The 21,531-nt window shown below is 38.3% G+C and overlaps 1 protein-coding gene across 5 annotated transcripts in view; it reads right to left on the bottom strand.

Moving 5' to 3' along the window:
* Positions 1-17,359: 17,359 nt before the first annotated feature.
* Positions 17,360-21,531, bottom strand: part of MDFIC (MyoD family inhibitor domain containing) — an 81,917-nt gene continuing 77,745 nt past the window's right edge. For all 5 annotated transcript variants that reach the window (XM_061640042.1, XM_061640043.1, XM_061640041.1 and 2 more), the window contains one exon: positions 17,360-17,868. In XM_061640042.1, the coding sequence (XP_061496026.1) occupies positions 17,621-17,868 (248 nt within the window). In that variant the 3' untranslated portion in view covers positions 17,360-17,620. The remainder of the gene's footprint in view (positions 17,869-21,531) is intronic.

Below are 21,531 nucleotides of genomic sequence, written 5' to 3'. Positions count from 1 at the left end.
GTTATTGGTTTTTAAAGGGATTTATTTCTTATTGTGAACTGCCTTGATCCAATCACCAACCCTACCTCACAGGGTTGTTGGAAAGGCTCCACACACAAACACACACACACACACACACAAACACACACACACACACACACACACACAAACTCTTGCAGGTGTAAAAATACACCCCATATAATAGTTTGTTGTCAAACCAGTTGGTCATTGAGGAACATTTTTTAAAAAAATCAGTATTAGTTTCCTACATAAAAAAAACTGTGATACCTAGGTAAACCCTGCCTAATTGCTTTAAAAATAGGATTGGAGGGGGAGAGAATAATAATAATAATAAATTTTATTTCTGTGTCGCCTATCTGTCCGAATTAACGGACACTCTAGGCGACGTACAACAATATAAAAACATAATATACATATCAAAACAGCAATCAAAAACAGACTAAAACCAACCAATTTAACATCATAAAAACTAGTCCACCCCAATCCCATAGGCCTGCCTGAATAGCCAGGTCTTTAAGGCTTGGCGGAAACCTATCAGGGAGGGGATATGCCGAAGGATTTACAGCACAAACACAAGTCTGTGCTATGTTTACTCAAAATGTCCCATTAATTTACAGCACAATCCTAACCATGTCTACTCAAAAGTAAGTCCTAATGGAGTTTACTCCAGGTACATGGGATTAGCATTGCTTTATTCCCAGAAAAGCAAATATTGGATTAAATACTTTCATATTTCATAGTCTGACTCTTGCACACAAGAGAAAAAAAACGTTAAGCCATATTACTTACGCAAACTGCAAAATTTCAAAGCCACCATTTTCTGACATTGAAATTAAGCCTAGGCACGCCTGGATCAACAAATCACAACCCTGGCTCCATTTATTGGCTACAATCCTGAAATGGCGGGGTTAGAGCCAGAGCTTGGAAAAGTTACTTTTTAAAACTACAACTCCCATCAGCCCCAGCCAGCATGGCCACTGGATTAGGCTGATGGAAGTTGTAGTTAGAGCTAGGAGCTGTTATAAAGATCTGTAAAACAGATTTAACAGTCGCGCGGGGGGCAGGTGATGTTTTGGTTTATGTCTCGGGAACCAGACCACCTAGAAACTTAATTTGTTTTTAAATTGAAGCTGAGAGTCTGGAGATTAAGGGGTGCTAGCCAGAGAACCAGAGGGGACCCCCAAAAACCAGAGACCTGGTAACCCTATGTGTAGCAGCAGCATTTTAAAGGACTCTAGAATAGTCCCATTTATTGAAGCAAGGCTGCTTGGAGGTACATTAGTGGTTGATTGTGAGTTAAACAGCCCCCAAGAACCTTAGAAATGAGGAGGTACCTGCATAAAGAAAAAGGTGTTGTTTGGCTAATTAGGAATGGGGGAGGGGCATTGAAACATTGCAGAGTGAAGAGACACACAAAAATGTGTTTGGTTGTGTCAAGGAGGATTTAAAACTTTCTTGAGGAGCTACTTTGTGATATAGGACATGGCCTACAAATGCAGCAGAATGAGGGGCCAGAATCCTTAGATGGTAAGTATTCCTCCCCGCTCCACCCCAGTTTTTCAGTGCTCCCCTCCATAAAAGAAAATCCCTGCAAGTGTCTATTTATTAAATTTTTTTCCTGCCCTTCCTTCCCAAAGGAAACAAACACACTCTAAAAACATCTTAAAAACAAGAGACTTTGAACCATATTAAAGCAAAATGTTTTTAAAAATGTCTTAAAACAAAACATCTCTAAAAAGACATTTAAAAAAATATTTAAAAACATGTTTAAAAGCAATTCCAACACAGATGCAGACTGGGATAAGGTGTCTACTTAAAAGGTTTGTTGAAAGAGGAAAGTCTGGAGTAGGCACCGAAAATATAACAGAGATGCACCTGACTAATATTTAAGGGGAGGGAATTCCAAGGGGTACGGGCCACTACACTAAAGGTCCACTTTCTATGTTGTGTAGAACGGTCCTCCTGATAAGATGTTATTTGCATCACCTCACCTGCACGGCACAGTGATTGACTGGGTGTACAAGGGGTAAGACAAAAAAATGAGAACATCATCAGGAACAAAGGTTCTATCTCAGCCTATGTCTTGCCAGTTTTCTACCTCCATGGAGATTTTTACTCAGGGGAGCATGCAAACAAAAGTGAGAAATGCATGCACGCACACCTACAACCAGAGTGGAATGGAAAAATCCCATTCAGCTCCCTCAGAACTCTACCACCTCTCCCTCTCCTCATTCTGCTACATGGGAAACCACTCATCAAAACAAGGGCAAGGTTCTGGAAAGGGTGGTTGCATCCCAGCTCCAGGCACTCTTGGATGAAACCGATTATCTGGATCCATTTCAATTGGGTTTCAGGCCCGGTTTTGGTACGGAGACAGCCTTGGTCGCCCTGTATGATGACCTCTGTCGGGAGAAAGACAGAGGGAGTGTAACTCTGTTGATTCTCCTTGATCTCTCAGCGGCTTTTGATACCATCGACCATGGTATCCTTCTGGGGAGGCTTGCGGATTTGGGAGTTGGAGGTACTGCTTGGCAGTGGTTCTGCTCCTATTTGGCAGGTCGTCTCCAGAAAGTAGTGCTTGGGGAGCACTACTCGATACTCTGGGCGCTCCAATATGGAGTTCCGCAGGGATCAGTTCTGTCCCCCATGCTCTTTAACATCTATATGAAGCCGCTGGGTGCTGTCATCAGGAGTTTTGGAGTGTGTTATCAGTATGCTGATGATACACAACTCTACTTCTTTTCATCTTCTTCAGGTGAGGCTGTCCAGGTCCTAAACCGATGCTTGGCCGCGATAATGGACTGGATGAGAGCGAACAAATTGAAGCTCAATCCAGACAAGACTGAGATGCTGTTAGTAAATGGATCCCTTGACCAGTTGGATGTTCCACCTGTTCTGGATGAGGTTACACTCCCCCTGAAGGAGCAGGTGCGCAGCTTGGGAGTCCTTCTGGACCCGTCCTTGTCACTTGAGGCACAGGTGGCCTCGGTGGCACGGAGTGCTTTTTACCAACTTAGGCTGGTAGCCCAGCTACGCCCGTATCTGGACAGGGAACATCTTGCTTCAGTTGTTCACGCTCTGGTAACCTCAAGATTGGACTACTGCAATGCACTTTACGTGGGGCTGCCCTTGAAGACGATTCGGAAACTGCAGCTTGTGCAGAATGCGGCGGCCAGATTAATAACTGGGACCAAATGGTCGGAACATGTGACACCTATTCTGGCCCGCTTGCACTGGCTGCCTATATGTTTCCGGGCCCGATTCAAGGTGCTGGTTTTAACCTATAAAGCCTTACATGGCACGGGCCCACAATACCTGGTGGAGCGTCTCTCCCGATATGAACCTACCCGTACACTATGCTCAACATCGAAGGCCCTCCTCCGGGTGCCTACTCAGAAACACGCCTGGAAGGCGACTACAAGAAAGAGGGCCTTCTCGATAGTGGCCCCTGAACTATGGAACACCCTGACTAGGTACGCCTGGCGCCTACTTTATTATCTTTTCGGCGCCAGGTGAAAACCTTCCTCTTTGCCCAGGCATTTTAATATTTTAATATTTCTATCTTTTAGTATTTTAGTATTTGTATTAATGTTGTAAAGATAGTTATATGTTTTATCTTTTCTGAATTTTTTTACTTTTATTTGTATTTAATATGGGTTTTGTCTTTGTTGTATGTATAAACTGTTGTCTTGATGATTAGGTGGTTTTAAAATTGACTGTTTATATATTTATATTTGATGTACACTGCCCAGAGAGCCTCGCTATGGGCAGTATAAAAATTAAATAAAATAAATAAAATAAATAAATAAATTTTAGACTGTCTCCAGAATAATATTCCTTAACAATTTTACTGCTTGAGCCACTAAGAAAAGTTGATTTCATTCAACAACAGGAAGATAACCTGCAGAAGAAGAGACATCACCATATGCTTTAAGGAATGCCACTGGAAGGGGCATTAAGGAACAAATCAATCTAGCTCTTCTGTATATGTCTAATTTTCTGTATATTTATTCTGGGCATCCAGAGTGCTTTGTGAAGCTGATTTTTTGAGAAGCACTTTTTCAAATCTCATATAAAGCATTCTTCCTTATGTGGATGGCCAAAGGGATGTGTCTCTCACCCAAAATATCTAAATAACCAGATTCTTTCATGAACTGAGCTACCATTTCCTTGATAATATGTAAGGCGTGTCTGTGCAGACTTGCTGACTTTGGAGAATTAGGACTTTGTACTTAGTAGGTCCTGTTCTTACAAAATCAGTAATCCTCAATTGTCAGGGGATGTCATAAGCTTCTCATAAATTAAACAGTCATTTGTGTTTGCCTTCAGTTTCACAGCTTTCAAAACACTGCTGTTATGGCATGTTTCATAGTCAAACACGATGGGATGGCCTGAAAAGAGACTAAAGAAATAACAATACTATGTTAAACAAAGCACACACCCACACAAAATCAAAGACCTCCGCCAAGTCTTGCATATACAAGACACAGAGTAATATATAGTCAGATGCATTATGAATTATCTGTTAAAATAAATAAATAAATAAGAGAAGACAAATCTGGGTTTTGGTAAATATTTATAGAGCCAAACAACAGAAGAATGTGTAACAATCAAATTCCTAGTGAAAATGTGTGGAAGTAGGTTTATTTTAAAAGGAAAAATCCTACTCCCAGTGTCACACCCAATTAAATTCTCCGGGTAATGACCCCATTTGCATAGAGAACAGAACCCACAAGTGGGAATTTTAATGGGCACACCACCTGAGTACATTAATTGAGAGTGACACTACTTGAACTAGTTTTGTGCTTACCCCAATGAAAATTCTACTCATATTATTTTTAATGTCAAGCTACAAGTCAAATTTCAAGATGATGGACTTGTTCTTTTTTAAGCATTGAATTTGAATAAAAGAATGTTTTAATTCTATTATGCATTTCACAGCTTTGCTTTAAGTAATCGGTATTTCTGATTCTCAACCACTGCTTCATTCTTTTGCTAGTGATTGGAATTTAATTTTCTTCATTAATTTGTGAATAATTACACACAAAATAATGCCTTTCAGCAGCTAAATTGCTTTTGGATTGCTCCTTAATATATTTTTAGCAAGAATGTGCCTTACGGTTAAACTGGCATAATAGTTTACCAAAATGTAATTGTGTAAATACAGTTAATTAATCTTTCTTGTGTAACAAAACTGAATATAAATATCCAAGCATAGGTGTGCCTTCTTTCACTTATACTCATGCACAGTGAAGCTAGTCACCCTCAACCAAGCCAGAGAACTCAGTCACCAACAATTTGATATCTTCTGCTACAGACAGCGCTCATGACCTTGAAGGTTATTGTAGATTATGAGCCATCACTTGAAACCTATTATGTAATCAAATAATCTTGCCTTCACATCACAGAACAGACATATTGAGGGTTATATTTTATAGGTACACTGGCAAAACCATATTGTTTAATCATAGCTCACTTTACATTAAAAACAGCAATCCTCAAAATGCAGTGCCAGTATAATCCTGAAGAAAATTAATGGGCTGTGTGCCAGCAGAGCAGGATTGGAGCATCATTTCCCCAGTTTCTTCCTAATACATTTCCATGGATGTAACAGACTACATGATTTCCCAGAATTAAGAAAAATGTACTGATCTTCCTCTAGGAACAAGTTATTCCACTTATGAGTTTGTATACACCTTGCCTCAAACCCAAATTTTTCTAGCTCCCATCAATTAGCGATTAGTAAAAGTTTATGTCTGGAAGTGACACAAAAATTGTATGTTCATATCTCAGTAATTCATGCAAAAGTTAAGCGATGTACTTAGAATATAATTATATGGTATAGGCTGCCAGTCTATATATACACTAACTGGAAAATAAGGAATGGGATGTACTCTGAGCAGCTGTGTGTAAGGCTGCACTGTAATGTTCTTAAATGTTGCATCTGGGACACTTTGTCCATTTGGAAGGTACCACATTCACCCCTTTTCATTTGTGCTCTTGACTGATGATGGTTGTGTGTCATCTGAATCCATATCATCCGAACCTGGGCTTATGGTTAAGCTAACCAAGAACAGAGTTTAACTATGAGCTCAGGTTTGGAGGAAGATTTATTGGAGTTGTATATCACTTTATGCTAAGAAGTCGCAAAGTAATATACATATATATTACAATGAAATGGAAATGGACTGCCTTCAAGTTGATCCTGACTTATGGCTACCCTATGAATAGGGATTTCATGGTTAGCAGTATTCAGAGGGGGTTTACCATTGCCTCCCTCTGAGGCTAGTCCTCCCCAGCTGGCTAGGACCAGCTCAGCTTGCCACACCTGCACAAGCCAGCCCTCTCCTCGTCCGCAACTGCCAGCTGGGGGGCAACTGGGCTCCTTGGGACTATGCAGCTTGCCCACAGCTGCACAGGTGGCAGGGCACGTAACCCCTGAGCCAGTCCCTGTGGGGGTGATCTTTAGCTGGCCCTTTACTCCCAGGAGACACGAGCGGGGATTTGAACTCACAGAGTCTGGACACCCAGCCAGGTTCTCCTCCCCACTCCCCACTCCTCCAGCTGTTATATATTACAATGAAACATAATAAAACAGTAAACAATATAAATACAGTAACAATTATAAAACACACACACTAGAGCCCAGAAAAGAGCCAGGCCTGATCTGCACTATATGTTTAAAGCAGTATCAAACCACTCCCCCCCTCCAAAAATTCTTGAGAAATGTAGTTTGTCAAGGGTGCACAGAGCTACAATTCCCAGAGTGGTTTAACAACCAATCCCTTTTCCTAGGGAACGCTGGGAATTGTAGCTCTGCAGGGTAGTAGGGATTTCCTAACAACTCTAAGCACCCTTAACAAACTAGTCTCCAGAATTCTTTGAGGGAAGTCATGCCTGTTTAAAGTTGTATGATACAGCTTTAAATGTATAGTGCATATGGGGCTCCAGACATCGATGCATGAGATTAAATAGGCTAGAAATTTTATTTAAGAAAAATGATATGCATGCTCCAGCTAAGAGCTATGTGGAGGGGATAATTGTAACTCCTCCCTCTGAAATGCTCTGGAAGACCTAAATGGATAGTCAGCCACAATGTCTCCCTGGCACTTCTAAGGTCAAGCGTCAGATATACCTTATGATTGAAGTAACTTGTGAAGTGGTCACCCATATTAGCCACCCAAAGCTCTGATGGACAGCCCTAACCAGAAGTCCCACTCCAAGATCTGTCCCAGCTTTGAGTTCCCTGCTTTCCCCCATGACAGTTGAGTTTGACCATCCCAGACATCTCCCTACTCTTACCATATTGGTACCATTTTCCACGTCCACACTGGTGCTTCTTTTGGGAGGGGGGGAGATGTCTACTAACATAATCCTTGAACAAATACGAAAATGTGTATCTTTTCTGAAGTGTACTGAGAGTGCTAGATACATTATAAGTTCTAACTAAAGGCTCACAGTATGGTACCAATGACTGACAAACAATCCTTTTCTTATGGCAAGCTAATGCTATATTAACAGATTCCCTGAATTCTTCTTCACTACTTCTAACACATGACAGTTCTTTCTGTTTACATGCAACATTTTTAATATTAAAACATATAGCCGGTTTAAAATACTGCATTATAAATGCATATTGAAAAAGCCACAGTGGTTATCTAATAAAAGTGGGAATATCATTTACTGATTTCTTAGGACCATTTGGGGAGAGGGTATGTCCCACTATGTAAGGAAAAGATAAAAGGTTTGTGGATACTTTACTGGCTGCTGCTAGGCTTGCAAAGCCACTACGACAATCCTGTACAAGTCATATTCAGCTGTGAAAGATGAGCTAGTAAATAACACATACAACAGTTAAGAAACACCCAAGCAAAAGCAAGCAATGGGGGTGGGGGTGCTTATAATGTAAATGTATGCAGCTTTGGACAGCAAATGGAATGTACATGATTGACCTCAGAATTATTTTTAAATATAGTTTTAAATAACTAATGAATGATTTTCTAGTAAATATAGCATGAAGCCTATGTTGTGCACTTTCAAACACTAAATCAAGGACTTTGTTCTGAGCAGAGCAACCATGATAAGGTTGGCAGACAGATTTGAAAGCCAACAGCACAAGGTACAAAGCAGTGTGTGACCCCATGAACCATTGTTTTAAACTGAATTTGCATTACACTTTGAGGGCTTTGAATACATGTTAGATGCTGTGCAAATGGTGACTGCTATATTTCTATGTAAATAAAAACCTACCTTTATGAAGGAGCTGGGTATTTTAAAAATAAATAGCAAAACAGTGAACAACTGGATTTCACCCTTTCTTTAGGGAGAGAAATAAACATGGGGAGATTAAAATATATATTTTTTCTAATGTAACTACGCAAAATCCAGACAGGTGTATTAGACTTTTGCAGCAAAAACAACAAAAAGTCTTGTGGTACCTTAACAGTCTGACAAATACATTATGGCATAAGCTTTTGTGGACTACAGTCCACTTCATTGGATTTAACACACACACACTGATTGGGGTGGGGAATTGTGAGGCTGAAGGGAAATGAGATGCACATAAGTATAGATGCAACAACTGCATAATTGTCATTCACAATGAACAGTTGTCCTAGTAACACAGACATCCTGGCATGGTAAACCAATTAATACATGTAGTGTGATAAAAATCCATGGTGTCGATTCAGTTCCCAAGTGTTAGCGTTGAACCTATTGCTGTATTGTTTCAGTGGTTTCAAGTTGCAGCTTCCCTGTGAAATACCTCTGTTTCAGGATGGCCATCTTGAGGTCAGTTATAGATTCTCCTGAAAGGTTCCCCGACTAGTTTTTCAATACTGCCATTTCTGATGTCAAATTTGTGTCTATTTGTAAGTATATAAAATAATCTATAAAAACATGCAGTTTATAATATTCTTATAAATAGGTAAGACTAAATGGACACAACTCTAACTACACAAAATGCATGATGAATAAATTATCAGATATTGTATCAGTTGTATCCAACGTTAGTCATACTCTGTGTAGACCTGAAATCACTGGACATAATTAAGTTGGGTCTATTAACTTCAGTGGATCTACACTGAGTACAACTTAATTGGCTACAACCCACTATTTGGTACATTTATGCAATTTCAAAGTATAGATACCTTCGCTTTATTCAAACAATAATGACAAATTTACTCAGTGTTAAGAGAGGGAACTGAAAACTGCTACACCCTTTAACTTATTTAACAGTGCATGCCACCCCATATCATAAAGCTCTCTGGGAAGCTTATAAGAAGTGAAAAATTATTGAAATACAAAAGAAAACATAAAACAATTAAAATTATAAAAAAGGGTGTGAAGTTGTCATGGCGCCTTGTGAGCCCCCTCCCCCTCTAAGAAAGTCTATTAGATAACCAGGGTGCCACTTCTGAAAAGGCCTTTTCCCTGATGGTCACTATGGAGATACTGAAGCTTTGTATTTATTTTGTATTTCATATATTTATATCACACATAATATTTAAGACAGTCTTCTAGGTTGTAATCCTAAACACCCTTACTAGGGATACAATGAAACTTAATTCCAAGTAAATATGCATAGGATTGTACTGTATGTATATAAAATCTTAGGGTTTTTTCCCAACTGGGAAAATGAGGATGACAATATGGAAATTGAAATTATCAGGATTGTGACATAACCATTATCTTGGCTTAGAAAGAGTGGCCTCGATCTAAAAAACCAGGCTTGTGAGGCCAATTGCATAAAGAGGCTTTGGGCAGTCTCTTTTTCCTCATAGCAAACAATTTTGTGAAACCGATGGCTGTTTTAAAAAGTTTGTAACAGGGCATTGTTGAGTGTGGAGATGGGAGTCTAACATTCAAAGGCAAACAGTAAAGCAAGGCAAGACAAGCTCTTGGGCACACCCAGACTCACCATTTGGATCCTGGCCCATTACATAGACTTCACTATTACCATGCAGAAGCAGGAGAAACTACATGAGAGTTGTCCACAGTCTTCTAAAATTATGGCATAGACATCAAAGGTTGGCTATATAAGCTATCAGAATCTAGATGCAACCATTTCACTGGGATTATTAGCATTTTCCATCAAGAATATTTGGGAAAGGATCAACCAATCCAGAGATATGCTCCTTCACCTCTTCAAGATAAGAAATAAATAGGTTCAAGCTACAGTTAAGCAAGCACTTCTGTATTCCCAGTGCACACATTCCAGAACATACAAAGTTTATGAATTCATAACAGAAAAGGACTTCCTTCTTAAAGAGAGTCACTTGAAATACCTTGAATGAATAGCCCGTCCTGGTGTGAAACACTGGCCAGTCTTGCACAATATTCCTAGACTAGTCTTTCTTTTATAACATTTATAACTAAGAAGAGAATGGTTATGCTTTAATGTTTAAGTCACCCATAGGCACTAAAAGAGTGAGACAAGAATTTCTATATAATGTATGCTCTCTAATTAAATTCATCCATAGCAAAGTAGAACTCAATTGCTTTGTGTTCTCAAGTGTAAATAAAAGATAGAGGACAATAGCACCTGAGGTGACAATGGTGTTATCTATAACATACAGAATGTTGGATCCTTGTTTGTTTGAATAAGTGGTTGTTCACCTTTCTTTCAGTATTTCATATTGCTGGGAGCAAAGGAAGAGAGACCATTTATTCCTTCCTGTCATTGGAGAAGAGAGATAGGATTGGGATGGGCCTACGCTAGTGGGCTACCGCAGCATCCCTGGGAGAGGCAGATTGTAGGTGTTGGTTTAGGCATGAAAATGAGCAATACAAGTAAGGAGCTCAAGCACATTGCCTACCGCAGTCTTGCTTGGCTGCTGAGCAGCTTGACAGGTGTTGAGAGAAGAAAATAAGTGTTTAAGCACAACATTAGGGTTTGTTGGTTGACATAAGAGACTAAGGAATCTATCTTGGTTAAAGATGGTACAGGCTGCATTTTCATTGCTGAAGATGTGGATTCTGGGTAACTTCAATATCAAAATCCCATAAAACATAAAAGAACCCTGCTGGATCAAGCCAAAGGCCCATCTAGTCCAGTATCCTGTTCTCATAGTGGCCAACCAGATGTCCATGGGAAGCCCACAAGCAGTACCGCTTCCAACACTGGATACTATACACAGCCATCATGGCTTGTAGCCATTTGTCTAACCCCTTTTCAAGCCATCTAAGTTGGTTGTCATCACTACACACTGTAGGGCTGAATTTCAGTTTTAACAATGTGATGTGTGAAGAAGTACTTCCTTTTCTCTATCTTGAATCTTCCAGACTTTACCTTCATTGGGTGACCCTGGGTTCTAGTAGAATGAAAGGAATAAAAACACTTTGGTAATTATCTGCCTCTGTTTTTCCTCTGGAAGTCTACATATAGTGCTACAACTTTGTAAAACCAAAGACGAAAGCACTAGAGCCTGGTGTCCTCATAGCCGTGCTGGCTAGGGCTGATGGGTATTGTAGTTCAAAACATATGGAGGGCACCAGGCTTGGGGAAGGCAATAATTTTGTAACTACAGAATCATGCCAGTACAAAAATTAAAGTGCTTGTGTATTATGGGATATTGCCAAAGTATTGTCTCCAGGACTCAAAAACATCAGGTGCAGCTACACCTCAGACTGTGATCGCACTGAGCTGGAATAATGTATCCATGAGAAAAGAAAGCAAACTAATCCTGTTCCTAGATGACAGCCAGGGTATGGATAGCCCACAGAGGAAGGAAGATAGGACCTTCCTTATTCTAGCTAGGATGGCAAGCAGAATAAACATATATTCCAGTGAACTTCAGGGTCAGTCATCTATCTTCTTACAGGGTAGAACAGAATAAAGATACATGGGATTCTCTCAAAGATACACAGGATTCAAGCTGACATACAAAGTTTTAGTAACCTGAAAAGAAGCACTTCAGTCAGTGTCTCAAATGCAATCACAGGTACTATTCTACCTAAAACAAGTTACAAAAGGATTTAAATTGGTCATTTAATACTCATATTACAGATAATTAGAATGAAATTACTGTGACCAAAATCATTTCTTCAGGAACTCAAAGTTCAGTATGTTATGGAGAGGTAAATTATTCCACTCATAATATCCAAGACTTCCAAAGCGAACAAACAGGATAGCCAGTAATGGGTGTAACCAGAAAGCCAAACTGAAAGCACTGTCCATTTCTTTCTACAACCATCAGCATACTTATGGTATTAAAACACAAATTGTAATAAAAAGTGCTAGGCAATGATTCAAAATAAATTTCTTTATTTCAAAATAGTGTTTCATATCAAATCATCCAGTTAATAGAAAGGTCACAGAACAAGTAACAAGCCTTTTTTTAAAAAAACAGGGAAGAGTTCACAATTCTGTATAACAGAAGACCTCTGTCTTCATTAAACAGACAGAATAGAAGACAAGAAAATTGTTACTTTTGCACTGCTTAACTTTTAATCATATATGGTTCCCATAAGGTTGGCTCCAGAAAGACTAAGTGATGGGAGATTTTTAAGAAACCAAACATAGATAAAAAGTTTCTTAGAACTGTTCACTAATATGCTCTCCTATGGAGATAAATATTACAACCTGTTAATATTTCTGTGACACATAGTAGCAGGATATATTTAGCATGTCAAACAATTCACACAAAATTTTATTTTTGGAATAAAAACTGTTAATAATCTGATGATAACTCCAAATCATTTGAAGGTTTTATATGTCTCAAGCTAGACACTTTCCACTTTGTGTATTTTGCACTTGAAGACTGCATAAGGAAGTGCTATAGTGGAGTCGTTAGGAATGAACAACAAAAGATAAAAGAAATACAAGGAGTACATCTAATATTGATATCACCTTTTAGGAGGAGGAATAAACTACAGTTTCTAGAATGTTCATATTTAAACTAACAGTGTAACACTAATTCTGTTCATGAAGTGTTCTATAAGCAAATAAAATTACAAATAGACTGTCAAAGGTGAAGAACACACAAAATGAACAGGTATGTACAGTAATTCATTTATTGAGAGTGATACTGAAGTATCCTTAAATATTCCTGGATTAATTAAAGCTTGATACATAATACTTTTCTGGAAAAGTCAAAGCCATATAATGATGGTTGTAGCATAGTTAAGCTAAAAACAAAAGTTCCAAATAGATATATGTTCATTTCATTAAATGCACTCGATGTGTTTTTTGGTGGCTGTTTTGTCTGGCAATTCTGAAAATCTATGCCAAAGAATGGGGCAACCTGGTGTCATATAAATAATTAAAAAACATGGTTGATCAGGGCATATATCACCCCCTTTCTCCAAACATAATGCCTATTTGCCAATTCTGCAATATGAAAGGCTTGCCAATGTGCTACGTCCATCTTGCTTGCCATGGTATCCTTGCTTTCCCAGATGCTCCCAGGCACTGCCACTCAATCTTCATGCTTCATCTATTTTTAGGTATGTTTCAAGACAGAACTGAGTGCCCACTAGCCTGAATCTGAGTTTACTGGGTTACTCAAATTTAACTTTTCTTATAAAACTTTCCATTGCTAAAATATCCATGAAATCATGCCAGTGTAAAATGACATTTTTACTGCAGATTTTTTTTCTCTGAAGGCCAATGGAGAAAAGTTCAGAATCCAATCCTACAATTGTAGCAGTGACAAATGAGAAGGGGACCAGCTACCAGAACAGAGAAGCATTAACATGTTAAATTTACTGAGCAGCAAGCAAGTAGCTCCATAGAATGCACAAGTATTTTCTTAATATTTTCTTTTTCAGTAACAACTCAGTAGAAATCATTGGTAAATCAGTGTTTGTAGGCTTAGGCTTAACTTTCCATTTTTATGGAATTTTTATTTGCCACACACATGGATCATTCATTAAAATGAAAAGGAATGACTGACTCTACTTGGATCAAGAAAACAATCTACAGACAAAGGCCAAAAATGAGCAAAGCCAGCAGGTCTTCAGGAAATATGGACGTACAAGAAAAATATGGGTAACCAGGTAGTTTACTGAGTCACACTAAAAACTCTTGGATGTTGAGGTAAATTAGCACCAGTATATGTCAGTTGTTACACTGGGATAGATTTCAATTATGCCATGAGAACTATTTAGGACAATTATTTTTTTTAAATGTGCTATTCTCTTCTACACATTCACTACATGAGGCCCAGGACGCTACTACCTCAAGGAACACCTCTCCCCATATGAACCAACCCAGACCTGGCAATCATCATTGGAGGCCCTTCTATGGGAAGTTCAAGGGGTAGCAAAATGAGAAAGAGCCTTTTCAGTGGTGGCCCCTTGGCTATGGAATGCTCTCCCCAGGGAGGCACACCTGGCACCATCTTTATCTGCCAGGCAAAGACCTCTCTCTTTTCCCAGGCCTTTCACCCTTGATGTGTGGGGTCTTGGTTATTGGTGATCTCTTCTAGTGGGGCAGGACATGTATACCTGCTCTTTATTTGTACTGATTGTGCTTGTTTTAACTGGTTTTTAAATGTCAGAAGTGTTTTAGGTTTTACTGACTGTGTTGTTTTTAACTTATTAATGTAAGTCACTTTGGGTCACCTTGATGACAAATGTGACCAACAAATAGAAATCATCATCATCATACAAAGCCATTACTTTGAAGGAGTATCATACTCTTGTGTCTTAAAGAACTTCAAATACTGTATCAAACCTTCACACAATATATTTCAAAACCTTTCAAAATCAGCTTCATTCATTCATTGCATGGGAAAGCACTTCTTGTATAGCCAAGTGTTATCCAATTCTTCTCTATTCTCTATGACTGATGCATGAAAAACCAAGAATTTTGCATTTCATGGCTTAAATAAGAACACTAGAAGTTGTTTCTGAACAAGACTTGGGGGGATGGGGATGGGGGAAACATGTGGTGCTTTTCAAAGCTATCTTCACACTCCCAATTAGTTTTTCTTAAATATAGTGTAAACACAATTTGATAGGGTAAACAGCACTTTTAGGTTGCAATTCCACTTACCTGGAAGTAAGTTCCATTGACCTCAACTGGTGTTATTTTTGAATAGGCACATGCTAGATTGTACTGTAAAACATGAATCAGTTTGCTAGTGATGCACTTTAGATAAATTATGAAAATCTACAGATGAGGGGGGGGGAAATATTTCTTCACATTGCTGTTAAAACAAAGGAGACATTGCAGTTCCAAAAAAGTGTTGTTATTTTTAAAAAAAGAAGCTGTTACCAATATTTGCCACTTAGAGATTCACTTGTGTAAATCCATCATCAAATTGTTGATACTTTGTTGAATTCATTATTCCAACTCCGCTTGTTTCAATCTCTTCTAGGAACTTGTTCATTAGTGAAGGGGTGATTTTTTAAAAACTTACAGACACAAGGAAATTTCAAAGGGCTAAAGTCCTTTTAACAACCATAAACAGTTGGGACTTCCGGGAAGGGTGACTTCGCTTGTGCCTGCTTTTGAGACGGGCTCCCGCCTCAGAAGAAGCTTATTCAGATATAAATCAGTCAGAACATTTTTTTTTTGACTGATGAAATTTCTCCCGGGCAGGGAGAAACGTAGAGATCAACCTCAAAAGCCTGTTTTTGTTGGGAGGACTGGATTTCATTAATTTATGAGAAAAGGTCCAGCCAGCAATGCCGGACGGACTTCCGAACAAGCTCTATCTGATTAATGCGATACGTTTATCTTTTCTTCAAAGAGAAAACGGACTAACAGGCAAGCACCCTTCTTTCTATTATTTTTTTTACTTGGTTTAAATTGTTGCAGCAAAAAGAGATTTGTCAAATGAATCAGCTTTAAAGAACTTCTGGGTGAGCTATAACTCTTCTCTGTTATTCACGAAATTAACAGCTTATCTCTGTTTCTATTGCAAAAAGCTGTCCTGGAAGTACATTCTAAAGATATAAACAGAAGAGGGATTTCTATTCCAAGGAACATTATATTGTCTGGGACTATTCTCTTTTTGGTCTATTTTATTTTGACGAATCTGCTTCTTCACGACGCCACTAACTGTTTTGATGCTGGGAACTAAATTTGTTTTGTGTTCTTGAACATAGAGAGATAAGGCAGGCTGCTCTGTTTATACTGTGATGTCATCAAGCCTGGAATATTAACCCAATTGTTGCTGAAATAAGAAGTGGTTCTTTATTTTTGTTTTGTTTTGTTTTCATGGTTTTAAAAATGGCAATCAAGAAAGTGGCTGAGAATCTGGAAGTAATTATGTTTCAGAAAATAATGGATGAGATTGAGATAACGAAACAAACCCTGCGACAGGGCAGTAAGGAGCTGAAAATTGAACTGAGCAAAATGACGCAGGAGCTTAAAGAAATAGGGGATCCTGTGAGAGAGGAGAATGAGATCAGAGATGAGAAAAGAAAAAATAAAGGGAAGATACAAGCCCTGGAGATTGGAACAAATGTGGAATTGGAAAAAGATCTGGAGTTTATGGATATTAGAAATAAAATCTACTGTTTGGAATTTAATGTTATCTCTGAAGAAATTAATGAAGATATTAGAGATAAAGTTATCAATGGCTTGGATAATCTTCTGGACTGGAATGACGTGATGGAGCTTGATATAGAGAAAATCTATGGAATTAACTGCAGCCATGTGACAATGGAAAAACTCTCAAGAGATGAGCCAGTGCATTTTGTAAAAAAGAAGAACACAGATACGACTTTACAACAATATTTCAGCAACTTATTCAGAATTGATGGCAAGAAAATATTTGGGATAGAGGAAATTCCCATCAGACTCTTATTATATGACTATGGCTATGACAGCAAGATTATTATGGAATACTGATAATGGAACATTGGACACTGAAATTACTGGACTTAACAGGACTATTGAAGATGGAAGATGGAATTAATATGGATAATGGAATAATGGCTATTGAAATTATTGGACCTAACAGATTTTGATGAGATGGATTAATCGATATGTTTATTTGGACTATGGTTATGACAATAATATTATTATTATTATTAACGAGATGGATTAATCGACATGTTTATTTGGAGAAAAATTGATAGATATATTTCTTAAAGAATTGAAACCTCTCTTTGACTTTTTGTGGAAAGAATAAAGTAATGTTTATGAGATTTGATGATTAATTAAGATAACTACTGGAGGAAAGTGATTTTATAATATAATTTAAGAGACAGGATTGTTATATATTGTAGACCTACAACTGATTTGATCTGCGACAAATGGGAAGTCAACATTTTATTTTTTTGTTTAATCATTTTTGTTTTGTTTTGTTTTTTGTCTTTGAATGTTTTATGATTTTGTTTTGTATGTTTTATGAAAATTTGAATAAAAATTATTGTAAAAAAAAAACAACAACAACCATAAACAGTTGTTTCACCTGCGTGAGCAGAATCTTTACAAAAGCAATCACTGACTACAGAAAACTAGATTATCAAGCTTTTGGTCTTATGGTTGCTTTTCTTCAACAATTCACTACAAAATGAAGTTAACAGTGTACATAACTAAGTTGCTCTAAGAGCATCTAACAGTGTCCTTCAAAAGGTTTTTTTTTAAAAAAAGAAACAAAAACAAGAACCCTCTCCAGATTTTTTTTTTAAAGAAAAAATACAAGTGATAAATAAAAACTTATCATGACGGGAAACAAATTCCACAGCATTCCATGCAAATTTCCAAACAGTCTGATGATTCACAACAGGCATCCATTATGCCACAGTCCATATCACATGGGCAGTTGTAGTCATCTCCCATTTCCTCTCCGCAGCAGCAACAGCAGGCTTCCACTGGGCAGACACCACATGATGCTTGTCCCAGGACAAGGCTACAGAGGGTGACGAATTCACAGAACAAGCAGGCCAAGATACAATGCACACAGCAATCTTGGAAAATGTATTATAGCATGTTGAGTGACAGAGGAAAGAAGAGAGAAAAAAACAAACAAAAAGTTAACACTGAATTCTAAATTCCCACTTAAAGAAAAAACTTTTAAGAGCAATATAAACAAAAACTACTTCTTTCCTCCCACAATACATAGCTTATGTCTTCAGCGCAAATGTTCAGAGGCTCTGCACTGAAAAGGCACAATGTATTCACAGACTACAACTAATTTTACCATATACCAACATTGCAACAAGGTGCTGACATTATTCTTCCATTAGGTGAGACTTCGTCAGACAGTAAACTATAAGATGCAACTTCCAAGTAAATCCATTCTAACAGATGGGAAGGAGTGGGAGTTAAGGTTCTTCCTCTAGAACTAGTATGCACTTACACACTTGGCAAACAATCCATTTCTTTTATTATTGTAGAAGAGACACTGCTCACATTCCATTGGTGAATCTTTTATCACTATCTTTCTAGTTAACTTTCCCAACAGAGCTCTCTAAAGTTTTTCTAAAGAGTTTTTGACTGTGTTCCAATACAATTCTTCAAGACTGACCTACATACATTTTGCACAGAGGTTGGAAAAGTTACTTTTTCTAACTACAACTCCCATAAGCCCCACCCAGCATGGCCACTGGATTGGGCTGATGGGAGTTGTAGTTCAAAAAAGTAACTTTTCTAAGCTCTGATTTTACAGTCCCAAACACTGGGAGGTTCATGTTGGGTTTGAGCCCCAATTCAGTAATTACTCAACATCCAAAGACCATCCTGGATTTTAAAACTGCCTTTCTACCACAAGAGGCTGCCCAAACCCTTCATTCTGAATTTAAGTGGGTAGCGACCTGGGAGAAAGTTTTCTTGGTCATGGCACCACCCCAGCACAGTTGATCACCAGCTGCACCAACTTTCCAGTATGTTTTATAGTTGATACTAGTGTTGCTTGTAAGGTGTCTGCTGGCTTTTACCAACCTTAGTGAACTTGGGGGTGCTGCTGTATGACTGCATATTTTACTGAGTGTTGTATTTCTGTGATCATTTAAACCGTACACTGCCCTAGGAGCCTTTTACTGAAAGGCAGTTTACAAATTCAGCTAATAATTTCTCTAGTGCCATTAGGGGTTCCTGTCCCTGGACCCAGCGCTACCATCTGCCTCAGAATTAGTTTAGCTCAATAAATCTGTCACCTGTCACTCCAAGCTGACAACTACATGACAGAGAATGCAGAAGTATCATTTCATTTTAAGATCAACACTGGGGGAAAATAATGCAGCTTCTAAGTTTCTATTTCTGCTCGAAAGTCCATGCCTTTCAGCCACACATTTCCTGTGGAGAGGATAGGAAGCTAGTGCACGGGGCAGGGAAGGAGGCAATAGAAATTTTCTACATTCTCAAAATCACACTATTTAGAAAATTCAGAATTTCAGGAGTTAGTTATCTAATATATTTCACAAACGTCAAAACATTTTAAGTTAAGGAATGTGAGACTCTCCCAAAAGTTGCTTGGGCTTGTAAAAGGTCATCTTACCACTTATATATTCAGTCGATCACTGCGCTCTGCAGATGAGGGCCTCCTGCAGATACCACTTTATCAGGTCTGTTCCATACAATGTAAGAAGCAGACCTAGTGGCACCTACCCTTTGGAACTCCCTCCCCTTAAATATTAGACAGACACCATCTCTGTTATCTTTTCAACACCTACTGAAGATCTTCCTCTTTCAACAAGCCTTTTAAGTAGAGACCTTATCCCAGTCTGCTTCTGTGTTGGAATTGCTTTTTAATGTCTTTTTAAAGCTTTTTTAAAATGATGTTTTGTTTTAATATGTTTTTACATTTATTTATTTATTTAAAATATTTCTATCCCGCCCTTCTACCCTACAACAGAGCACTCAGGGCACCTCATAATAAAATCATATACAATAAAACCACAAAAACATTAAAAGGGACTAAAGAGATAAAAAACTAAAAAGGGGAAAAATAAAATCAAAGATGTTATGTCTGTTTTCAAAATGTTTTAGAGTGTTTTTTAGCATGTTTGTTTGCCACCCTAGGCTCCTTCTGGGAGGGAGGCGGGAGGGAGGAATAGATAAATAAATAAATAAATAATGTGTCTTAATGCTAGGCCAGTGAAAAATTTGTCTTTTTTCCTTAGAATAGTTGGCCCCTCTGCCATATCACAAACGATTTTTGAAACTACCCACTGTTCAAAAAGTGTTTTTCATGAAGTAGTGGGTGGGTGGGTGCTGATATTTGAGAAAAACAAATCTAAAGCCTCTTGGGCTCATGGAATCAGTTTCACCGTTCTTTGAAATGTATGTGCATGTCTCTTCTCCCAGGCATTTTAGCATGTGTTTTTAAATTGGTTTTTTAAAAACTTTTTTAAGGTGTTGGACTACGACCTGGGAGGCCAGGGTTCGAGTCCCCACATAGCCATGAAGCTCACTGGGTGACCTTGGGCCAGTCACTGCCTCTCAGCCTCAGAGGAAAGCAATGGTAAACTTCCTCTGAATACCATTTACCATGAAAACCCTATTCATAGGGTTGCTGTAAGTCGGAATCGACTTGAATGCAGTTCTGTTCCTGTTCCAATTTGTATATTGGTTTTGGATGTTTTTAATTGTTGTAAACTGCCCAGAGAGCTTCGGCTATGGGGCGGTATACAAATGTAATAAATAATAATAATTAATAATAATAATAATAATAATAATAATAATAATAGGGAGGGACCAGCAATACAGGCATTTTTGTACTTGAAAAATAAAATTTGACACAGGAAAGATAGCTGAGTCAAGCCAGAATGAAAGAAAGAAAGAAAGAAAAAAAGAAAGAAAGTTTTACATTATAATTCATTAAAACTGTGATCCTGTAGTTGTCTACTCAAAAGTAATCTCCACTGAGTTCAATGGGACTTACTTCTAGGTAAGTGTATATAGGATTGCAGCCCTATTTCTACCATTCATCTAAAGAATTCACAAAGTGAGCTATATCCAAGTAGTTGTCTGATCAAACATCCCAGAAAGCAGATCCTATAGCAACTTGAAGTCGAGTAAACACAACTGGATATTTACCTGAAGTTTTCACATATGAAGTTTAAACTGTAATAGAATTTTGGATTAAATGGTCAGTGTCTGACCATTGCATCTCAGGCCTACTATACTGTCCTGGTTCATGCATAACTCTAAACCAGTCTTTCCCAACCAGTGTGCCTCCAGATGTTGTTGGACCACAACTCCCATCTTTCCTGACCATTGGCTATGCTGGCTGATGGGAGTTGTGGTCCAACAACAGCTGGAGGCACACTGGTTGGGAAAGGCTGCTCTAAACCATGGTTTGTTTAACAAACTGCATGTTAGCCACAAATTGTCCCACAGACAAACAAACCATGGTTTGTTTTTCAAAGTGTGGTTTGTTTTTCAGGTATGCTTATCTTGTGTATATGTAGCTTGGTGGGGTCTGGGGTGGCAAACAAACTATTCTTAAAGAAGGGCACTGGGTTTTCACAAAACACCAAGTCATAGTTAAAACAAACCAAAGTTTATAAGCCAACCACAAACCATGGCTTTGGATAAAGGTTTGTTGCCAGTAAACATACCTTAGTTAAGTCTTTGTGCAGAGTTCACACATAACACTAAGCCATGGCTTAATAAATCATAGTTTAATA

The sequence above is a fragment of the Rhineura floridana genome, chromosome 8, assembly GCF_030035675.1.
Source record: "Rhineura floridana isolate rRhiFlo1 chromosome 8, rRhiFlo1.hap2, whole genome shotgun sequence".
Classification (NCBI taxonomy): domain Eukaryota; kingdom Metazoa; phylum Chordata; class Lepidosauria; order Squamata; family Rhineuridae; genus Rhineura; species Rhineura floridana.
The sequence above is the reverse complement of the archived record's forward strand: the minus strand, read 5'-3'. Positions and strand labels throughout refer to the sequence as shown.